The sequence below is a fragment of the Symphalangus syndactylus genome, chromosome 16, assembly GCF_028878055.3.
Source record: "Symphalangus syndactylus isolate Jambi chromosome 16, NHGRI_mSymSyn1-v2.1_pri, whole genome shotgun sequence".
Taxonomy (NCBI): Eukaryota; Metazoa; Chordata; class Mammalia; order Primates; family Hylobatidae; genus Symphalangus; species Symphalangus syndactylus.
The window spans coordinates 11,451,899-11,476,581 of NC_072438.2; the positions used below are offsets into that span (position 1 = coordinate 11,451,899).

At 41.6% G+C, this 24,683-nt stretch overlaps 1 protein-coding gene across 1 annotated transcript in view; it reads right to left on the minus strand.

The window, feature by feature from the left end:
• POLN (DNA polymerase nu) overlaps positions 1 to 24,683 on the minus strand; it is a 166,055-nt gene that overhangs the window by 95,378 nt on the left and 45,994 nt on the right. The window contains exons 6-10 of the mRNA XM_055246226.2: positions 20,251 to 20,363; positions 6,291 to 6,448; positions 3,198 to 3,266; positions 1,620 to 1,680; positions 885 to 949 (exon numbers count right to left, since the gene is read on the minus strand). Of these exons, the coding sequence (XP_055102201.1) occupies positions 885 to 949; positions 1,620 to 1,680; positions 3,198 to 3,266; positions 6,291 to 6,448; positions 20,251 to 20,363 (466 nt within the window). The remainder of the gene's footprint in view (positions 1 to 884; positions 950 to 1,619; positions 1,681 to 3,197; positions 3,267 to 6,290; positions 6,449 to 20,250; positions 20,364 to 24,683) is intronic.

Consider the following 24,683-nt stretch of genomic DNA (forward strand, 5'->3'; position numbering starts at 1 on the left):
AAGCTAAACTACATTGTTTAGGCTTTGAAGTGGGAAGGCTAGAAAGAAAAGCAACAATGAAAAGGCTACAAAAGTCAGGGTTGCAAGTTACTTTTGGCAGCGAGAAAGGGGTTCTGATAGGGAAAGCACACAGGCTCTGGAAATTCTATGCTTTGAGCCAGGTGATGGTTATATTGGGGTTTCCTTTAAACATTTTATTTTAAAGGTGCTCCTGGCATGTGGGTTAGCCTTTTCAAAAATTTGTGCAGATGTATGAGGTACATGAGAAAATGCATTACATGTATATAATATGTGGTGGTCAAGTCAGGGTATTCAGAGCGCCCATCATTCAAGTTCAATACCTTTTGTTAAGTACAGTCATTCTACGCTGCTATCAAACACTGAATTTATTTCATTTTACTGTATGTTTGCACCCTTTAGCCCGCTTCTCTTCATCTTCGCCCTCCCCACTGCTCACCCTTCCCAGTCTCTGTGTCTATTTTCCCACTCTCTACCTACATGTGTTTTCTTAAGAAAACTGAAGTAGAGAGTTTTTAAGTATTTTTTCATGCATCTTTACACATCTCTGTATTTTTGTTTTTCAAGAAACCCAGGAATTCCTTCACCAAACTACAGGGGACAATGTCCCTGTAAGAAAAACGTAACTTCTGAGAAGGATGCTGAGGAGCCATTAAAGAAGTCCCCAGACACACATGCACTAGATGCTGTTTAGGTCTTTTCAATGCTTGGTTCTCCCCTGCAGGAGTCAGAAAGAGGGAGAAACACTGTCAACATCAAACAAGGAGGAGAAGAAAAGGAGAATCTACTCTAGACCTGCCACTGGGAACAACTATCTCATGCACGAAAGAGATGGCCAGTACAAACCGTCTGGAATAATAACTTACCCCAAGAAGTGCTGACGTCTTCTCCATCTCCTCTTTGTTCACCTGAATGGCGTGGCTTTCCATCACTGTGATTCAAAACCCAAACCAGATCATATTTGCATTAATGTATCCTCTTTACTAAAGACTAAAATGCTTCGCTCCCTGATGAGGACAATAAGGACTGCAACTGCCATTTACTCAGCACCTGCTGCATGCCAACCTCTGCACAGGATCTGTCAGGATCCCTGTGTCATACAGGCAAATGGGCGCATTGACAGAGCTGGCCTTTGAGGTGGGAGTGGGCAAGGGGACCACATTGGCCAGCCTGGCCCTTCCCACACTGTGAATGCCCCCTGGCTGACGTGGTGCCCATCAGGACCTGCGTCAAAGGCAAAGGCAGAAGAGAGCCCTGCGTTGGTTCTTGCAGGAAGGTTCTCAAGGTTATAAGGACAGCAAACCAGAATGAGAGACAGCCACTAACACATAAAACATCTAGAGAAGCCTACTCCTCCTGGGCCAGGCAGCACAGCAGGGATCCCATATGACCAAGATGTCAGAACCTCTAGTCTTTCCACACCAAGAGGGAATGCAGTCCAACCCCTCACTACAGAAAGGGAAAATAATAGGCTTGCTACCTCTCTGGTGCCCATGAGATATACTATCCACTCCTAAGTAAGGTACGGAGAAATATTCATCCCAAACAATATGAAGAACCCTCTAGAAAAATGGCTGTACTTCATCTTTATGGTAACTTACCTGCCAAAATTGGTATCAGAGGAAGCTCCAAAGTACAAAATAGTTGCCATAAACCATAATCCTGTTTAATAGGAAGAAATAACATCAATGTCAATTTAAATATTATCGTATCTGCATTTTGTTGAAAAGCTTTTTTTTTTTTTTTTTTTGAGAGACAGTCTTACTCTGCTGCCCAGGTTGGAGCGCGGTGGCGCGATCTCGGCACACTGCAACCTCCATCTCCAGGGTTCAAGTGATTCTCCTGTCTCAGCCTCTTGAGTAGCTGGGACTACAGGCACCCCCCACCATGACAGGCTAATTTTAAAATTTTTTGGTAGAGATGGAGTTTCACCATGTAGGCCAGGCTGGTTTTGAACTCCTGACCTCAAGTGATCTGCCCATCTTGGCCTCCCGAAGTGCTGGGATTATAGGCATGAGCCACTGCGCCCAACCAAAAAGCCTACTTAATTTTGTTGAGCTAGAATTAAGGCGACCCCTATCATGGGCATGGCTGGTCTCCTACCCAACCTCTACTCCTCTTGCTTGCTCTTCCTAATAAACTCTTATTTCCCTTAAGTAGGCTATTTTATTACCAAGATCTGGTAGAGATATTTAGAAATATAGATAGGTTCAAGTCAAACATTGGAAGTGGAAAAAAAGAAATAAAAAGAAATATCTGATAGGCCAAGCCCCATCCTCAATTTTCTTCACTCTGTTTCATTTTTAAGACTGATTTAAGCATTTGTGGACTTTTAGTCTACCATTTTAATTTCAGAATAGGCTTATTGAATTCCCAAAATTTACCAATAATTCTCATTGATTTTTCACTGCCACTATGGATTAATTTGAGGAACATTAGAATCTTTATTCCAGGCCACCTCCCCTGAGAGCATGGAATCTCTATTTATCTGGGCCTTCCTGTGTTCTTCATGAGTCTCATCATTTTTATTTTTCCTGCTGCCATGAGAGAGTCCCAGGCTCCATCCTCCAACTCTTGCCCTCATGTTCCCTCCTGCCCCTCCAGACCCATTCTCTGCCCTGCCCTTGCCCATAAGGCGGGGCAGGCCCCTCCAGCTTACATCACCTGGGCCACTCCTCTGCCCTCAGATTTGGCATTGAGGGCAGGAGGGAGGGAAACAGGCTGAGCTACTGCCTGTCCCTGGAGGTTTTTCCTTCTGGCTGGTTCCCTTTGCTCTCCCTGGCCTCTGGACACAGTCCCTCCACTCAACTCTTCTTGGTGGTTCATTGCAGTGGCTGTCTACTTCCCAGGAAGACTCTGGTTGAGTGAAGCTATGTCCATCCCACCATTAATCAAAATCAATGCTCAGCTTTTACATTAACTATGGCATTGGAAACATCCCACTTGAAGAGGAGGCTTTAAAAAATATTACAATTGTTTTCAACCTACAGAAAGCGTTTTTAAAACTTCAGGTCTTATCATTCTAGACTGCCCTTTTCTGAGTAACGCACAGGTTAATTTGTTCTTAGAACTCAATGTTTCGTTTCCTTCACATTCAAACTCCCTGGGAGTGCGGGTGCGAATGAAAAGACATCTCTTGTGAGTCTCTGTCAGCCAGAAATTATAATAAAACGCCTTGCCTTCAGTTTAGAGCAAAGGTCCATTGTAAGTCTGTAGAGTATCTTCAGGTTCTCACGTACATTCTGATTCTTTAAAAGAGCAAAAGTATTTTTAAAAATCAGATAAACTTGGTGGCAGTGCTCATTACAGTCTGGAACTGACATGACTTGAAAAATGTTTCCTAGTAAAATCCCATGAGGTTTTCAATGGTAGATGTCATGTATGTGGTAGTATCACCAAACACCTCTACTAGACAAGTTCCCATCTATAGAAAGTGCTTCTACTGTGCAAGTGCAAGCTATCCATAGTTGGACACTTCCTCCCAACCTAGGGTATTTCTTTATTTTACAGATTGAGAAACAGAACCACAAAGAAGCCTAATGTCTCAGGTACAATGATTAAATGGTAGTAGGGAGAGGAGAACACAGACCTGGCCTCTCTGGAGTCCACAGCTCCATTCTCTCAGCCTTACCACCTTGCACCCGCGCACAGCTGCTCCCACGTTCCACACTTACCCCTCCATTGTCACCCCAGGAGATGCACACAGAGGCCCTGGGAGATGACAAACAAGGGTCTGTGTTCAGCTGACAAAGAGGGAGATGGGACGAGATGTGTCCTCAATACAGAGTCTAATTATCCTTCCCCTAACCTGGAGCACCAGGACCTCTTCAACACCCCATTCTGCCAAACAAATCCCTCCCCTCCAGCCCACTCAGACTCAGTTTTCTGCTGAAGGCCTGAGATTAGAGTGAACATCCCATGGGACCAGTGGCTAACCGCACACACCCTGGCATTGTTTCCTAGTCATCTTGACTGTGGCTCTCCTGTGAATGTTGGGAGAACATCCTGTGGAAGAGTCCTTCCACGTCAAGTTCTTGACTGCCACCTGGCAGAATTCTACCCGGCTGCCTGCAGGAGCCTTCCACACCCCAAAGCTGACCGTGTGACTCCTAGTTTGAATACCCCCAGGACAGGCCCAGCTCCCTGGTATGGCACAGCTGCATGAGGAGCCCCTACATCTTCTCTGGCTCCCCACAGCCATGCCTCCTTCTCCCCAGGTTGGTCTTGCTGTCCTCCACAGAGGCACCATGTTCTCTGAGAGTCTTACCGTATCCCTGCTGCTCCCTCTACCTGGAACTCTCTTCCATTTATCTGAACAATTCATGCCACCTCTTTGGAGAGAAGGGTGTAATCTGTGATCGTGTAGATTAATGGCTGGACTTCCATCTCCCACCCTCATCCATGCCCTGCATGGCTCAACCACAGAGACATATCTGGCTGATGAGACATGAACAGAACTGCATCTGAGGCTGCCTCTTTTCTGCCTGGAGTGTGGATGAGTTGAACCCTGGCCTCAATTTGACCCTGGGCAAGGTACATGTACGTTAACCTTTCTACACCTCAGTTTTCTCATCTGTAAACTGGGACTGATAATTCTGAGATGGACAACTCCTTCTTTCTAATATCTCAGCTTCTGTTTGGAGAAGTCTCCCTGCCTGATGGCATGAATTCTGGGTAGGGATACTAATCAAGATGCCCGGGCTCCCTGGTGGGGTGTAGACACATGGTACAAGGAGGGAAAGAAAACACTCTCCAAGTGCTGAAACTTTTACTTTTGGACAGAGAAAAGGTCATGGCTCAGTGCTGCCACCATGCCTACCAGTTCCAGCTCCCTGGGACCCAGGGCTGCCTGACTCCTGTTCTTCCCAAGGCCTGGTACTGCTTTTCCTCTGATTCTGTGGGCTACCCTATATCCTTCTGATAAATCTCTTTTTATATTAAGGGAGAGTGCATTTCTGCAACTTATAACCCCAAATCCCTATTGGTACAAATCTTCACATCACAGATGATCTGTGAGGATGAAGTACATGAGGCAAATATCCCCAGCTCAGTGCCCAGTGCCCGGCACGGGCTCATATCACCTCTTACCCCCAGCTCAGTGCCCAGTGCCCAGCATGGACTCACATCACTTCTTACCCCCAGCTCAGTGCCCAGTGCCCAGCATGGGCTCACATCACCTCTTACCCCCAGCTCAGTGCCCAGCACACGGCGCGGACTCACATCACCTCTTACCCCCAGCTCAGTGCCCAGTACATGGCGCGGGCTCACATCACCTCTTGCTTTGCTCTGATTGCTTGAGTTAGCTCAGTAGCCTGTGTGTTCTTCCAGCAGCGATTTTACCATGTAACTGTTCACTGACATCTAACTAGAAAGCCTGAACAGGGTGGCCCCAACTGTGGCCACATTGCCACCACTAGACACCTCTCCTCTGGGGCCTGCTGAGAAGTCTCTCTCTCTGGGTTCTGGGCACAGTTCTAGAAGCTGTGAGTGCCTTTGTTTCTCCAGATGGTGCTTCCTGATAATGAGGGGCATCTCTAGCAGGGGAGGGCCTGGAGAGAGACCCAAGACAGTTTTTTTTTTTTTTTTTTTTTTTTTGAGACAGAGTCTCACTCTGTCACTCAGGCTGGAGTTCAGGGGCATGATCTCGGCTTACTGCAACCTCTGCCTCCCAGGTTCAAGCAATTCTCCTGCCTCAGCCTCCTCAGTAGCTGGAACTACAGGCACCTGTCACCATGATTGGCTAATTTTTATATTTTTAGTAGAGACAGGGTTTCACCAGGTTGGCTAGGTTGGTCTTGGACTCCTGGCCTCAAGTGATCAGCCCACCTCAGCCTCCCAAAGCGCTGTGATTACAGGCATGAGCTGCTGCACCAAGCCCAAGACCCAGGGCAGTTCTGACCATTCTCTCCACACAGACTGAAGAGTAGCCATCCCAGGACCTCTGGCACTGTGGCCACATCACCAGCACTAAGGATTTATCAATGAGTGGCATTCTGTTCATGGAGCAGGTGACACTGACACCAGAGAGTCGTCTGGAAGAGTCACACTATGGACAGATTTCTAGGAACAGATGCCATGGAAGAACAGCCATCACTCATTCTTATTCAACATCCTCCACCAGAAATGCCAAGGTCACAACTATTTGTGCTGAATAAGTGAAAATGAATGTTGACAAAGTTCTTTTTACTATTAGGCTATCAATAAAATAGAAAAAGCTTCCAGAAAAAATAGGATGTATTAAGGTTTATAAAACCTTATCTTAAACAACTCACCACAATATTTCTTGAGGAATTTCCATATGTGCTGTTCACTTTAACCGTAATGGATTTTTCACAGTATTTTTCTACTAAATCTTCAAAAGAGGGTGTGGCATCACTAGGATCTATAAGCCATGCAGCAATTCTGGGATCTAGCCCTACAAAATCAGCAACTGAAGAGAAAAACGTCATTCAATCATCCCAAGAAAAACCAATAGCTGTTTTTCCTGCTTTGACAAGGTTCTTAAGTTCAAACGAATAGTAGTAGTATTGTCATCCTCTCAAATTATAGAGCTAAGGACCAAAGTGAGTTTCCATTATTCTCCAGAATTTAGAACCTTTGATAAGGCAGCCTCGATGAACCCAAGTCCCACATGGCCCATCTCTGTGGGTGTCACATTAAAGAGGCAGATTTCGGCCAGGCACGGTGGCTCACGCCTGTAATCCTAGCACTTTGGGAGGCCGAGGCGGGTGGATCACGAGGTCAGGAGATCGAGACCATGGTGAAACCCCGTCTCTAAAAAAAATGCAAAAAATTAGCTGGGCGCAGTGGCGGGCGCCTGTAGTCCCAGCTACTCGGGAGGCTGAGGCAGGAGAATGGTGTGAACCCGGGAGGCGGAGCTTGCAGTGAGCCAAGATTGCACCACTGCACTCCAGCCTGGGCGACAGAGCGAGACTCCGTCTCAAAATAAATAAATAAATAAATAAAAATAAAGGGCAGATTTCAAGTAGCCATAAAGGAGGGACTCCAAGCTCACTTGCAATTTGGATCTCTCAGAAACATGTTAAAAGCTGCTGAGGTCACAGTAGTGGGCCATGCTTCCTGCCTCCACTCCTCCTTGCTCCTCTTTCCCTCAGGCATCCTCTCTGCCAAGTCCTGCCCTCCTCCAGCCTCTCACTGGGCTGTCTGGCAGCATAGAGTCTGGAATCCAAGCCTCTTGAGCCAAAGGAAGAAGGGCGGGAGTTGCCTGAGCACACACGACACCCTCGTCACTGAGTGTTGAACAGGTAGTGTGTGCAAGGCAAAGACACTTTGGCATTCTCCCTGAAGTGCGGAAAATCCACAAGACAACTAATGTTTGGTGCTTTGGTGCTGTGGAAGGAACACCAGGCCTGGATTCTGAATCACCCTCTGAGCCTGGGAGGCCACCTTGCCCCTTCAGTGTTAGTTTCTTCATCCAAAATCTGGGGGGAAAGGTTACTGTAATTATCTGCGATATACATGAGAAAATGCTTTTTAAAAAGTAAACACGATATTTGCTAAACAAACAAGTTTTTATACCAGAACACTTTAGACATGAAGGGAGAGTCATAAAAGGCTGGAGAGGTGGGGTGGGCTATAAATCAATAGACAAACTAAATCCTAAAGTGACTGCTTTTTAAGTCACTTTAAAATTTTGAATTGTGCCATACAAAAATAGGGAGTTTGCCTTTAAATAAAACTATAGTCTTAGATCATATCACATTAAATATTATATGTTCAGGCATCTTTAAATTATACCAGTCTAAGAGATTTATATTTACCAAAGCAGCCAGTATTATGACTTTCTCACTTGATATCTAGGAAGTTTCTTACAGTGGCACATTTGGAGCTCTGGATAAGAGGAGTTAGTGGTCCTCTGGCTGCCTGCCACCTCTGCCAGCAGTACATGATTTTCTACAACACTGTCTGGTGATGCAGACTGACCCAATAGCACTGTTTCACTCCACTTCCCTTTTCAATGCTTTAATACTCCAAAAGTAATGGTTATCAACATATATTTTTTAAAATCCTTGGGGAAGCTCTGACAGTATAAGAATGCTCTGGGAGATGGTCCCTGTAATCTCTTGCAACTGACAAACTGAAGCCTGCCAGGACAAATCCCACACTAGGGAGAAAATGCCAGTAGCTGAAAAAGAAATGCTAACAAAATAAGATTTAAAACAAGCTCTGAAAATTAAGAAAGAGTAAAAGCTATAAAAAAGTAAGTAAATCCGAATTATATACTTAGAAATTAGGTTACTTAGAAAAAGAAAAATTATACAAAGAAATGACAGAATCTAGGAGAGAAAATTAAAAAAAAAGATATTTCAGAAATAAAAACTAAACTGGCAAGACACAAAAGCAAATAAACATAATAGCTAACTACTTAAAGTAAAAAAAAGATTTAAAAAAAGGGAATTTTTTGTTTATTTTGTTTGTTTTTTTGAGACTGAGTCTTGCTCTGTTGACCAAGCTGGAGAGCAATGGCACGATCTCTGCTCACTGCAACCTCCGCCTCTCAGGATCAAGTGATTCTCCTGCCTCAGCCTCCCAAGTAGCTGGGATTATAGGTACCCACCACCACGCCCAGCTAATTTTTGTTTTTTTAGTAGAGATGGGGTTTCACCATGTTGGCCAGGCTGGTCTTGAACTCCTGACCTCAGTTGATCTGCCCACCTCAGCCTCCCAAAGTGCTGGGATTACAGGCATAAGCCACTGTGCCCAGCCAAAAAAGACAGATTTTTTTTTTTAAATAAAAAAAGAATCAAGTCCAACAGAACTTAAAAATAAAATGAAATAAAATTTTAAAAAATCAAAAAGAAATTAAGAGACTGAAAATGGATTCTGGATAAAAAATGATAAATATGACAAAAAGATAAATATGAAAGACAAGAAGATTCAACATATGAAATAGGAAATCAAAGGAAAAAAACAAACGAACACAGCACTAAACACTGTAACTCAAGATGACTTTAGGCCGGGTGTGGTGGCTCACGCCTGTAATCCCAGCACTTTGGGAGGCCGAGGCGGGCAGATCACGAGATCAGGAGATCGAGCCCATCCTGGCTAACACGATGAAACCCTGTCTCTACTAAAAATACAAAAAATTAGCCGGGTGTGGTGGCGGGCACCTGCAGTCCCAGCTACTGGGGAGGCTGAGGCAGGAGGCTAGTGTGAACCCAGGAGGCGGAGCTTTCAGTGAGCCGAGATCGCACCACTGCACTCCAGCCTGGGCAACAGAGCGAGACTCTGTCTCAAAAAAAAAAAAAAAAAAAAAAAAAAAAGATGACTTTAAACTACATAAAGACATATACATAATCAATACAGTGTAGTATCAACAAAGAATAGACCTACAGATCAGTGGAACAGAATTGAGAGTCTAGAAATAAACCTATACATCAGTGGTTGATTGATTTTCAACAAAGGTACTAAGAATGGTGTTGGATACCAACAATGGGTTGAATTGTGGTCCTCAAAAGATAACTCCACCCAGAATCTCAGAATGGGAACTTACTGAAATAAGGGCCTTTGCAGATATAATTATGGTAGGAATCTTGAGATGAGATCATCTTAAGTTAGGGTGAGCCCTAAATCCAATGATGGGTGTCCTTATGAGAGACAGAAAAGAAGGTGACATATAGACACATGCAGAGGGAAAAGGCCACACGAGGATGGAAGCAGAGACTGGAGGGATGTGTCTACAAGTCAAGGAGTGGAAAGGACTTCCAGCCACCACCAGAAGCTGGGGGAGAGTCACAGAATGGATTTTCCCTCAGAGACTCCAGAAGGAACTGCCAGCACCTTAATTTGGACTTCCAGCCTCCAGAACTGTAAGAAAATAAATTTTTGTTGTTTTAAGCACTCAGTTTATGGTAATGTTACAGCAGACCTAGGACACTAATACAGACCCCTACCCTCACACCATATGCAAAAATTAACCAAAAATGGATCATAAGCCTAACCTCAGAGAGAAAATGATTAAACTTATATGAAAAAAATGAGTAAATCTTTCTGACCTTGGCTTAAACAATAGTTTCTTAGATTTGACACCCAAAACACAAACAACAAAAGAAAACACTAATAAATCGGATTTCCTTAAAAAAAAAAAAGTGTGCTTCAAAGGACATCAAGAAACTAAAAAGACAAGTCACAGATTGGGAGAAAGTATTTGCAAATTGTATATCTGACAATAAACTCATATTAGAATATATAAATAATTCTTACAAATAAACAATAAAAAGACAAATAACGCAATTTTAAAATGGGCAAAATATTTGAACAGACATTTCTCCAAAAAAAGATGTAAAAGTGGCCAATAAGCACATGAGAAGATGTCCAATATCATTAGGCATCAGTGTAATACAAACCAAAACCACAAGGATGTAACACTTCACATCCACTTGGATGACTAAAATAAAGATACACAAGAACAAGTATTGGGCAAGGATGTGGGGAAATTACAATGCTATATACAGTGCTGGTTAAAATGGTGCAGACTTGTTGGAAACAAGTTTAACAGTTCCTCAGAATGTTAAATACAGAGTACCACATGACCCAGCAATTCTACTTCTTCTAGATATATACCCAAGCAAGTTGAAAATATGTCCATGCAAAGACCTGTACACCAAAGTTCATAGAAGCATTAATCATAACAGCCAAAAGTGAAAACAACTTAAATGTCCATCAACTGATGAATGAACAAACAAAATATGAATATTACTCAGCCATAAAAAAGAATAAAGTACTGATATATGCCACAGCATGAATGAACCTTTAAAACACTAGGTTAAAAACCAACAACAACGAAAAACTACATCAGGCTAAATGAAATAAGCCAGTGACAAAAGGCCGCATATGGTATGATTCTATTCATGTTAAATATTCAGAATACACAACTCCAGAGACAAAAATCAGCAGATTAGTGCTTGCCAGAGTCTGAGAAAGGGGGCATGGGGAGTGGCTGCTAAGGAGTACAGGGTTTCTTTTTGGGGTGACAAAAATGTTCTGATATTATGTAGTGGTGATAGATGCACAATTCTGTGATTACTTTAAAAACCCCTGAATTGGACAGTTAAAGAGTGAATTTTATGGTATGAAATTATATCTTAATAAAACCGCTATTTTTTAAAGCTATACTAAAAAGCTATTTACAAAGTGTTCTTTTTTTCTTTTTTTTTGAGACAGAGTCTTGCGAGATCTCTGCTCACTGCAACCTCTGCCTCCCAGGTTCAAGTGATTCTTCTGCCTCAGCCTCCTGAGTAGCTGGAACTACAGGTGCATGCCTTCATGCCCGGCTAATTTTCATATTTTTAGTAGAGACAGGGTTTCACCATGTTGGCCAGGCTGGTCTTGAACTCCTGACCTCAGGTGATCTCTCATCTCGGCCTCCCAAAGTGCCAGGATTACAGACGTGAGCCACCGTGCCCTGACAAAGTTTTTTTTTTTTTTTTTTAAAGGTACATACATATCTTGGAAAATTGACCCAAAATAGCCAACACCAAGACACAGTCTAGTAAAACACTAGACTTTTAAAAAAAAAAAGGAAAACAAAACAAACAAAAACCTTTGGGCATTCAGACAAAAAGACCAAGTCACTATAATTAGGGAAAGAGAATCAGATTTTCACCACACTTTCTGAAAGCACCACTTTATACCAAAAAACAATAGTATAGCATATTTTAGAAACACAAAGAAAGATGTAAACCAGTGATCTTATATACAGCCAAACTGACCTCCAAGTACAAAGGATTCTTCAGTATGTTTTAAAGGAGATCAATAAGGTTAAGTAAAAACCATGTCATCCTGAACATGAATTAGAAGTATCAGTATGAATTCACAGTGTATTTTATCTTATAAAAAATACAAACATCTTAGCCTGGTAACAAAAGTCAACCTAATAGTGAGGTACATATCCAGTGACCAAATTCTGGTCTCTAAATGCCGTTTTCACTAAAGTAACAGGGCTCCTTGAAGAAATGGCTAATTTCAGGTCTAGAGCAGGAAATGCACAAGATGACCTGGAAACATCCTACTATACCACAAATCAAGGAAGATGCCCAGATTACTATGTTTGTATGACAAAGACTCACCTAACTCATCAAAGATCATTTGCAATGTGTCAAAACATATCAAATATATTTAAATCCATATGCTCATAATGATACTAAAATGAAAAGGCTTTTTTTGATCACCTTTTAGTGATTCTATGAAACAATTCATTATTTTGAAAATGGGTAAATAAAGGAAAATAATCAAATTTTATCTTGGCTTTTCTATATGAAGTGTACTTAGGGTAACCAAATAGATGATAAAGGGAGATTTCTCTTTATGTAAGTATTATGTAATACTTTATGTAAGTATTACAGCTAATATATGAAGAAAGCACAATGGATCTTAAATATCACCATGTTACAATTAAAGAACCTAGACAATGACAAGCAGTAGCTTCTAACATCACAAAAAAAGATAAACATCCAAACATTATATACCTCCTGACAAACGTATACAACACTTTATGTAGTCTTGCTCTCCCAAATCTAACCTGAATCTGATCAGGCATCCGGATCTAATTGCCAATTTACAGGAAATAGAAGAGAGAGAACATATTAAATGACAAGAAGGAGATGTGCTCAGTAAAATCCAGACTGTGAGAAATTCTACAGGACAAACAATCTGGTTTCTTCAACAACAAAACAACTGCAAGAATGTAAGACAGAGGAAGGGAGAACATATAGATGAAAAGAGGCTTAAGAAATACAAGCATACCTGGCTGGGCGCGGTAGCCCATGCCTGTAACCCCAGCACTTTGGGAGGCTGAGGCAGGTGGATCACTTGAGGTCAGGAGTTCAAGACCAGCCTGGCCAACATGGTAAAACCCCTCTCTACCAAAAATATAAAAAATTAGCCAGGCATGATGGCACATGCCTGTAATCCCAGCTACTCAGGAGAATGAGGCAGGAGAATCGCTTGAACCCAGGAGGCAGAGGTTGCAGTGAGCCAAGATTGCGCCATTGCACTCTAGCCTGAGCGCCAGAGTGAGACTCCATCTCGAAAACAAACAAACAAACAAACAAACAAAAAGAAATACAAGTTATGGGCTTTGGGCCCCAGTTAAAACAAACTGTAAAAAACAAAACAAACAAAAACAGTTATAGAACAACTAGGGAAGTGCAAACACTGACTAGACAGCTAATAATAAAAAGAGATTATTGGTAATAGAGTGATGTTACCAAAATGGTGGAATACAAGCAAGCTGGCTTCACTCTCCTTCACAGAAAAGCAAAAACCAATACACAGCACCAAGATTATCACCAGCAATATCCCAGAACCCAAATATAAGGATGACACAGTTTCCAAGGCCACACAGAAGTGAAAAAACTCCATGCAGACAGTAAGAGAATCAGACTTTATGTCCCTTTCCCAATCTGCCAGTCACCAAACATGTAGAAAAATTTCCCCCAATTCAGTTATTAAACTGGAAAAACTGAGACTGAGGTGGACGATTAACTTTCCCATCATTTTGGGCCCCCTGGCAGGAGACCCGTCCCTGCCACAATCCACAGGAAGCATCATGAGTGCCTGAAGGAAGAAATATCCCTGAGGACAGCCAGAAATGGGCAGTGGTAGAGACTAGCAGACACTCTGTTCTGTACCATGGACAGAAGAGACACCAAATCAGAATGGCTGGTCAGTAGGACCATGTTGTAGGAGGTACATCCTACAGGTCCCCTGGGCATGAACTCCCAGCTAGCCTTCCCATACTGCGAGGTATACCCTTAGGGACTTTCCTCATCAGGGATGGGGAGCGCTCTGAAGTTTGCTAGAGCCGAGGCACACCTGGGCTTAAGGTGCCATCTAGTGCTGAAAAGGAAGCAAAGACCTAGCAAAAACAAAAAGATATTTAACAGGTATATTGAAAAAAATTCTCTGAGCAAACATATCTAACAAAAAACCAAAACAAGCCAGAAAGAGAAGATTGGAACAAAAAACTAATCCTTCAATGCAAAGAAATAGAAGTACATTCACAAGAAATAATAGCAAGTGGGGAACCATGATCTCCTCAAACCAGACAAAGCAAGGAGCCAGTGACTGACCTTAACAGGATGGCGACAGAGAAGCTCTTTGATCAAGAATTCAAAATTGCAGTTTTAAGGAAACTCAGTGATCTCTAAAATAACACAGAAAAACCCAGAAATTAATCAGAAAAATTTAACAGAGGTTGACTTAATTTAAAAAATCAAACAGAAATCCTGGAACTGAGAAATATATTTGCTAAACTGAAAAATTCATTAGAGGCTCTCAACAGCAGAATGGATCAAGCAGAGAAAACAATCAGTGAGTCTGAAGATAGACTATTGGAAAAGACACAGAGGAGTAAAAAGAAAAGAGAGAAGAGAAATGAAGAACACCTATAAGATACAGAAAATTGCCTCAAAAGAGAAAATCTAAGAATTAGTGGTGTTCAAGATGAAGCAGAGCAAGAGCAAGGAGTAGAAAGCTTATTCAAAAAATAATAACAGAAAACTTCCCAAATATTTTTTTTTTTAGATGGAGTCTTGCTCTGTTGCTCAGGTGGGAGTGCAATGGTTTGATTGTGGCTCACTGCAACCTCTGCCTCCTGGGTTAAAGTGATTCTCCTGTCTCAGCCTCCTGAGTATCTGGGATTACAGGTATGTGCCACCATGCCCGGTTCACTTTTGAAGTTTTAGTAGAGACGGGGTTTCACCATGTTGACCAGGCTGGTCTCGAACTCCTGACCTCAAGTGATCCACCCGCCTCAGTCTCCCAAAGTGCTGGGATTACAGGCATGAGCCACTGCGCCTGGCCCAAATCTTGAGAAAGATATAAATATCCAGGTAGAGGAAGGCCAGAGATCACCAAACAGATTAAACCCAAATAAAACTACCCTATAATTACCCAAATATAACTACCCTATATTATACTACACATATAATAAACAAGCCCTCAAAAGTCAAGGACAAAGAAAGGACCCCAAAAACAGCAAGAGAAAAGAACAAATAACATATAAAGGAGCTCCAATTCATCTGACAACAGGTTTCTCAACAGAAGGAGGGAGTGGGATAACCTATTCAAAGTGCTGAAAGAAAAGAAAACCGCCAGGCTTGGTGGCTGACACCTGTAATCCCAACACTTTGGGAGCCCAAGGCAGGAGGATTGCTCAGGCTAGGAGTTCAACAGCAGCCAGGACAACATAGTGAGACCCCTGTCTCTACAAAATAAAAATAAAAAAATTATCTGGGTGTGGTAGAACACACCTATAGTCCCAACTACTTGGAAGCCTGATGCAGGAGGATCACTTCAGCCCAGGAATTTGAGGTTACAGTGAGCTATGATCACACCACTGCATTCCAGCCTGGGTGACAGAGTGAGACCCCATCTCCCTGCTACCCCCTCCCCAATAAAAAGGAAAACAAAACAAAAGACAACTGTCACCCAAGAATTCTGTGCCCAGAAAAGCTATCTTTCACACATGAAAAAGAAATAAAGCCCCAGACAAACAAAAACTGAGGAAATTCGTCACCACCAGACCGATCTTCCAAGATATGCTAAAAGGAGTTCTTCAATCTCAAAAAAAAAAAAAAAAAAAAACCACACAAACATACAAAAAGAAAACATTCGAAGGATTGAAACCCACTGGTAAAAGTAAATACACAGACAAACTCAGCATACTCTAACACTGAAATTGTGGTATGCAATCCATTCATAACTCCAGTGTGAAGATTAAAAGATAAATCTATAAAAAACAGTAATAGCTATGGCAACCTGTTAAGAGACGGGCCATATAAAAACACATAAATTGAGGCAACAAAAAGTCAAAATGTGTGCAGGGGGTGGAATTAAAGTGTAGAGGTTTTTTAGTTTTTCCTTTATTTGTTTGTTTCTATTCTTTTCTTTGTAAATAAAGATAAGTTGTCATCTGTTTAAAACAACTTGTTATAACTATAAGTTTTTTTTGTAAGGCTCCTTTTTATTTTTAGTGTATTTATTATTGGTTTTTGTAACCACAAAGCAAAAACCTATAATAAATACACACACACAAAAAAAGCGACAAATTAAAAGATACTGCCAGAGAAAATCACTTAACCACAAGTAACAAAATGGTAGTAATAAGTCCTCACATACCAACAACATTGAATGTAAATGGACTAAATTCTTCAATTAAAAGACATAGAATGGCTGAATGGATAAGGAAATAAGACACAACTATTTCCTGCTTACTAGAAACCCACTTTACTTATGCAGACTTACATAGAATAAAAGTGAGGAAATGCAAGAATTAATATTGTTAAAATATCAATGTTACTGGCCGGGCGCAGTGGCTCACGCCTGTAATCCCAGCACTTTGGGAGGCTGAGGCGGGTGGATCGTGAGGTCAGGAGATCAAGACCATCCCGGCAAACACGGTGAAACCCCGTCTCTACTAAAAATACAAAAAATTATCCAGGCATAGTGACGGGCACCTGTAATCCCAGCTACTCAGGAGGCTGAGGCAGGAGAATGGCATGAACCCAGGAGGCAGAGCTTGCAGTGAGCCAAGATTGTGCCACTGCACTCCAGCTTGGGCGACAGAGCAAGACTCCATCTCAAAAAAAAAAAAAAAGAAAGAAAAAGAAAAAAAAATCAATGTTACCTGAAGCAATCAAAGAGTCAATGCAATCTCTATCAAAATACCAACCAATGACATTCTTCACAGAAATAGGACAAAAAGGCCAGGCGTGGTGGCTCATGCCTGTAATCCTAGCACTTTAGGAGACCAAGGCGGGCAGATCACGAGGTCAGGAGATCAAGACCATCCTGGTCAACATGGTGAAACCCCATCTCTACTAAAAATACAAAAATTAGGTGTGGTAGTGGGTGCCTATAGTCCCAGCTACTTGGGAGGCTGCGGCACAAGAATCGCTTGAACCCAGGAAGTGGAGGTTGCAGTGAGCCGAGATTGCGCCACTGCACTCCAGCCTGGCAACAGAGCAAGACTCCATCTAAAAATAAATAAATAAATAAATAAAAGAAATAGGACAAAAATGCCTAAAATCTGTATGGAACCAAACACCCTGAATAGCCAAAGCAATCATGAGCAAAAATAACAAAGCTGGAGGAATCTCCCACACTACCTGACTTCAAATTATACTACAAAGCTATAGTAACCAAGATAGCACGGTACTGACATAAAACCGACACACAGACCAATGGAACAGAATAGAGACCCCAGAAATAAATCAACACATTTACAGCCAATTCATTTTCACAGGCTCCAAGAATACATACTGGGGAAAGGTGCTGGGAAAATCACATGCAGAAGAATGAAACTAGACTCCTATCTCTCACCATATACAAAAATCAAATCAAAATGGATTAAAGACTTAAATCTAAGACCCAAAACTATGAAACACCTGGAAGAAAACATTGGGAAAATGCTCCAGGGCATTTGTCTGGGCAATGATTTTTTTTGTTTACTACAACTTCAAAAGTATAGGCAACAAAAGCAAAAGTAGACAAATGAAATTACATCAAGCAAAAGCTGTACGGCAAAGGAAACGATAGAGTGAAGAGACAACTCACAGAATGGAAGAAAATATTTGCAAACTATCCATCTGATAGGGGATTAACAACCAGGATATAAAAGGAACTCAAATAGCTCAAGAGGGGGAAACATGATTTAAAAATAGGCAAATGATTTGAATAGACGTTTCTGAAAAGAAGGTATACAAAAGGCCAACAAGAATATTTAAAATGTTCAACATCACTAATCATAAGAAAAATGCAAGGAAAATCACAATGAGATATCATCTCACCCCAATTTAAAATGACTTTCATCAAAAAGATAGGGAATAACAGATACTGGTGAGGATATGGAGAAAGGGGAACCCTCATACACTATTGGTAGGAAAGTAAATTAGTATAGCCACTATGGAAAACAGTATGTAGGTTCCTCAAAAAAAACGAAATAGAACTACCATATGATCCAGCAATCCCACTTCTGGGTATATATTCAAAAGAATCAATATTTCAAAAGAATCAACACATCAGAGCGATATCTGCATTCCCATGTGTTACTGCAGCACTATTCACAATAGCCAAAATAAGGAATTAACCTGAGTGTCCATCGACAGATGAATGAAGAAAATGTGGTATATTGACGAAATGGAATTACTATTCAGCCATAAAAAAGGGATGAAATCTTGTCATTTGCAGCAACATGGATGGAACTGGAGGTCATTATGTTAAGTGAAATAAGCCAAGCACAGAAAGATAAATTTTGCTCATATGTAGGAGCTAAGAAAGCAGATCTCATGCAGGTAGAGCAGACTGGTGGTTACCAGAGGTCAGGAAGGGTAAGGGGGTGGTGGGTGGGTAAGAGTAGTTGATTAACAGTTATAAATATATAGTTAGGTAGAAGAAAGAAGACCTGGTGTTCAGTAAATCAGTAGAGCGACTATAGTAAACAATAATCTATTGTATATTTCAAAATAGCTAGTAAAGGAAAATTCAAATGTTCCCAGTATAAAGAAAAGATAAATGTTTAAGGTGATAGAGATCTCAATTACCCGGATTTGATTATTACACATTATATGAATGTATCAAAATATCACAAGTTCCCCCAAAATATGTATATCTATTATGATTCAGTAAAATTTTTAGAAGGAAAAAAAGAAAAAAAGATTATTGGTTATTTTGCTCGGGGATGGGCAGAGATGATGGTGCTGTCTTAAAAACGGATTCCCACATTTTAGTCACACAACTGAAATATTTAGAGATGAATCACATGATGTTTGGGTTTTGCTACAAAGTATCCAGGAGGTGGCAGTTTGGAAGTATGGGGAGTTATAGAGCAAAAGATTGGCCGGAGCCAGGCGCAGTGGGTCACTTTGGGAGGCCGAGGCGGGGAGATCACAAAGTCAGGAGTTCAAGACTAGCCTGGCCAGCATGGTGAAACCCCGTCTCTACTAAAAATACAAAAATTAGCCACTCATGGTGGTGCGCACCTGTAGTCCCAGTTACTCGGGAGGCTGAGGCAGGAAAATCACTTGAACCAGGGAGATAGAGGTTGCAGTGAGCCAAGATCATTCAACTGCACTATAGCCTGGGTGACAGAGCGAGACTCCATCTCAAAAAAAAAAAATAACAAAAAAAAAAAGATTGGCTGGAAATTGATAATTGTTGAAACTGGGTGATAGCTACTTTTGTATATGTTAGAAATTTTTGACAATAAAAAGGGCTTTTTCCAACCTTTTATTATGAACATTTTCAAATACATAATTTGAAAAGAATCATACAGTGAACACACATGTCCACCACCTAGATTCTACAATGAATATTTTTGCTATATTTGTTTTACCACTTATCTGTCCGTCTAGTTTTTTTATTTTTTCTCCTGAGATGGAATCTCACTCTGTCCCCCAGGCTGGAGTGCAGTGGCTCACTGCAACCTCCACCTTCTGGGCTCAAGCAATTCTCCTGCCTCAGCCTCCTGAGTAGCTAGGATTACAGGCATGAGCCACCACACCTGGCTAATTTTTGTATTTTTAGTAGAGACAGGGTTTCACCATGTTGGCCAGGCTGGTCTCGAACTCTTGACCTCGTGATCCGCCTGCCTCAGCCTCCCAAAGTGCTGGAATTACAGGTGTGAGCCACTGTGCCCGGCCATGTCCATCTAGTTTTTAAAAAGTTATAAAAAAACTTTACTATTTTAGGCCCAGTGCAGTGGCTCACGCCTATAATCCCAGCACTTTGGGAAGCTGAGACAGGAGGATGGCTTGAGGCCAGCAGTTTGAGACCAGCCTGGGCAATAAAGTTGGAGCCCATCTCTAAAAAAATCAAAAAATAAAAAATATATATATTTAAAATCTTTACATTTTAAATAAAAGGTAGGTCCTATATTGTTTTGATGTTAATTACTCTGGACTGTAGTTTAATTCTTAGAAAGTTTATAAGCTATTTCTGGTAACAAGAAATCTCACTGACCATGCTACATAAGTTAATTCTTTCCTATTTTAAATTATGAAAGTAATATATACTTTTAAAAATTCAAATAACCTAGAAACATGGAGGAAAACCTCCTCCCCATGCCTAGGGCCCATGAGGAGGCATATCAGTCTGTGTGGCCAGGTCCCCAGGAGTTGTGTGACATGGCTGCCCTCACCATTCTCCCATTCATAGAAGGAGTCACAGTTGAAGAGTTAAATTATAGACAGAATAAAAAATATAACTTACCATGCCTCCAACTGCCATCATTACCAAAAAACTGCAGCAGTATTCTCACAAAATCCTTAGCATTAAAACAAATAACAGGACATTTACATTTCAGTGTTTGAAATAGCACGTTCCTACAAGATGAAAAGAAATTCACTGATTTAAACATTAATTTGGAACTTTCAACCTTGGAAAAATATTATTACTACTCAACTAATAGCTATCACTTAGATAGCACATACACACATTAACTAAAGAATTCCAAGAGGTTAGTATTATTTATCATCTGCGCTTTACAGATGATGAAACTGAGACACAGAGAGACGAGGTAAGGTACCCAAGGTCATGCAGCTGTCAAGTGCTTATCCCTGGGTAACACCCCATTACCTGTAGAATAAGACCTACATTCCTGAGCAAAGTACACCTACTCTGGGCTCTTTAGAGCCAGGCCCCAAGATGACTCTCTAGCCCATTCTCCCAGAGCTCCCCTCAAACATTCTACTCTCTCGTTGCACTAAATTCCCTTTCCTCCACCACCAGGCTGTGCCACGTCCTGCTTTGCTCCTGGGCCACTGTATATACTGTATTCTTGACTACAATTCTCTTCCCACAGTTTTCACAAACTGTTCAAGGGCCATCTTCAGGAAGGTATGCCCTAATTCCCCAGGCAGGGGGCTGCTCCCTCTTCTGTATCTCTTCTGTACTCCTGTCTACACATGTAGTACAGTGGGAAGTACACTTGCTGTATTATAATGTACCTTGAACGTTTGTCTCTCCATTATACCATGAGCACTTTGAATATGGGATTCACAATTGTTAAAATTGACTGAATACTTACCATGTGCCAGATACCACGCTGAACACTTCGCAGCATTGTGTGTGAAGTGATTGTTCCGCTGAAACCTCATCACAATCCTACCTGGCATGCACTAGAACCATTTTACAGATGAGAAAACTTAGTCTTGAAGAGGTTAAGCAATTTGGCCAGGGTTAAATGACTAACAAATGGCAATGCTGGGATCTGAGACCATATCTTCCTGCTGCCAGGGCCCAAACGCTTAAGCTACCAAAGCCATCAATCCCTCTTTATAGTAAATGTTCATTAACACATTAATGAGGTTCTTTGGTTAGAGCTGAGGAAGAAAGAAATCGAGAGCCTAATGAGCTTTGCACACTTAGCCAAACTGCAGTTAGATTTTGCTTGGACTTGTTCCACAGAAAGACATTTGTAGGCTTTTTGCACTTTATGTGATTTCACCTTGGTTTCCCTTGAAAAGGGCGGCCAGGATGGTAGGGAGGGTAAAGTGCCAATAACAGTTTCAGATCTTGGCTTGGTTGGACCGGTGAGGAGGGTGTCCAAGAGGGAGTAAAGAGCTTATGAAGGAGAAGAACTGGGGCCATGGAGCTCACTTCCCTTCGCTGCTCCTTCATCCTTGAAACTCAAGAGTTCCGTGATGAGGTAATCTACCAACTACTCTATCTTCCGCTAATAAGAGATCAATTGACTTTCATCTTGATAAAACAAACAACAAAAAGAATACCTTGTAAGCTAAATGGCAATTAGCCAGGCGTGGTGGTGCATGCCTGTAGTCCTAAAGTCCTAGCTACTGGGGTGAGGTTGCTGAGGAGGGAGATCACTTGAGCCTGGGAGGTTGAGGCTGCAATGACTCGTGATCACAACCACTGCACTCCAACCTGGGTGACAAAGAGAGACTCTGGCTCTTAAAATAAAACATGTATTTACGTATATGTATATACATGAACACACACACGTATATATTTATATATATAAAAGCTAGATTTGAGGCTTTCTCATCTGTAAAATGGAGTGAATAAGGTATAACAAACATACAGAGAGAATGTGAAGGTGAAGGGAGAGTGTGTATGTGAAAGGCCTTGCACAAGTCATTTAATAAATGTTATTAAACATGTTTTTGTGCAAAAAAGTATGTGTGTTAATTTAAATGTGATTTATTTAAATGTATTTTGAATCTCAAAGATACAATCACAGGATTGGGATTATTATTTCCAATTTACGGTACTTGAGGCAATGTATTAATTTGATTGTCCTAGAACTTATAAAATTAAGCCTCAACATTCATTCATTCAATGATAATATTGAATAAATATTGATTAAGCACTTGCTTTGTAGCATTGCTCTTAGATATTGGGGATACATTAATGAACACACTACTGAACACAAACGAAAGTCATGTACGTGGGGTTGGCAGTGGGGTACCATCTCATACAGGGTGGTCAAGGAAGGTCTGATAAGGTAATTCTTTTTTTTTTTTTTAAGCTTGGTAATTCTTTTTTTTTTTAGACAGGGCCCCACTCTGTCATCCAGGTTAGAGTGCAGTAGTGCAATCACAGCTCACTGCAGGCTCAAACTGCTGGACTCAAGTGATCCTCGAACATCAGCCTCTAGAGTAGCTGGAACTATAGGCACATGCCACTGTACCCAGGTAATTTTTAAATTTTTTGTAGAGATGGGGTCTCACTATGTTGCTCAGGCTAGTCTCAAACTCCAGCCTCAAGCCATCTTCCCACCTCAGCCTGAGCCACTGTTCCTAGCCAAGGTAACTCTTGAGGAAAGACATAAAGGATAAGGTAAACAAAAGCCTAGTTGGTAGAGGAAAGTTCTTTACAGAAAATTTTAGCCACTAAATGTGGAAGAAATGATAGAATTAGAAAAATCACCATCCTACTAGCCGGAATTAAATAAGTGATTTAGATGATCCTAATCAATGGACAAAACCATTAAGGGAAAGTTTGGGGGAGAAGTTTACAAGGAAGGGATCGTGCTGACACCACCAGAACCCGCTACTCCCTCTCAGCACCATGAAAACTGGAACAACCCAATTGCATCACTAAGGGAAGTCAGGAGGACACCAATTAAGTCTGAATTTCAGAAAAATCATGAATAATTATTATCTGAAAAAAACTGAATATTTTTTAGGGATGTATTCTTCTAGTATAAGTATGTCCCATGCAATATTTGGGACATACGTATACTAAGAAATTAGTTATTTATCTGAAATTCAAATTTAGTGTCCTATATTTTAATTTGCTAAATCCGGCCATCCAACTGCATCACAGATGGAGTATGCTTATGGCTCCACCTAGGAAGTGCTGCGCAAAACAAGTTGGACCCAAATAATCAAGCATTTAGAGCTACCTCTAGTTTACAGAAAATATGGAGAAGAGGAGACAGAACAAGTTAAAGAACTTCATGATGAGGCAAACAAATGAATCCAGGACACGGGACCTCCTCCAAGATAGGCAGAGGGGCTGAGGGACGCTCCAGATTAGAAAAAACTAGAGACATGGCCACCCAATGCTATGTCCTGATCCCAACAAATTAACTGTAGAAGGACATTTTTGAGACAATCAGGTAGCTTCAAATTTGGACTGGGTATACAACTTGTTAAGTTTAAAAATGGCATTGTGGCTCTGAAAAAAAAAAAAAAAAAGCCCATAGTTTTTAGAGTCATGAGAGGGCAAAACAATAGGTTGGGAATTTCTTTAATCCCAGTCCTCTCCCCCCTTCCCCAGGAAAGGGACAGAAGGAAGTAAGGAAAAACCTTTGATAATGTTGGCCTGGGTGGATGTATACACTACTCTGTACCTTTGTGTTTTCATAGTTTACTTTTAGTTTGTTCAGAGAAAAACAAAGGAATGAGGCAGTAAACCATGCAGCTATTTGGGAGAGTGCTGCAGGGAGGGATAGTGGCACCAGGCCCTTGGGTAGAGGCACACACCACATGGTCAGGAACAGCAAGGAGGTGGGAATGCACTGAGAGGCCGGGAGAGAGGAGGGGGTGAGGTTGAAGACAGTGGAGGGGCCAGAGTAAGCAGACCTTGGGGGCGAGGGCCTTCATAGGTCCTGTGGCTTTTCTACACTTGATCTTAGCCAGAAGACCAAGAAGCAGTGATTTGGGGTTTTCCTCAGAGTGAAGCAGGAGCCGTTTGAGGGTTTAGGGCAGGGAAGTGATGTGATCTGATTTATGCTTTAACAGGCCAGTTCTGGGTGCTGCACAGAAAACAGACTGAAGGGGCAGGTGGAAGCAGGAGTCCAATGCGGAAGTTCTTGTGATCCAGTAGGAACTAACAACTTGCGCCGAGTAACAGCAACACAGTGGATAAGCAGAGGGCAGATTCTATCTACACTTGAAGGCAGAGCCAATAGGACTTGCTGAGAGCTTGATATGGTTTGTGGAAAGTAGAGAGAAGTCAGGGATAACCCCAGGACTTTTTGCCCAAGCTCATGGAGGGCTGACACTGACTAAGACAGCCAGGCTACAGGAGGCAGGGTCGAGGGAAGACAGGAGTTCAGTTTGGACATGTTTGCCTAAACTGACCACTAGACGTCCAAGTGGAAAATGTCAACTAAATACAGAAACGTCATCCAGATATTAGGGCTCTGTCCTCACAAGGGCTCTCTGTACACTAGA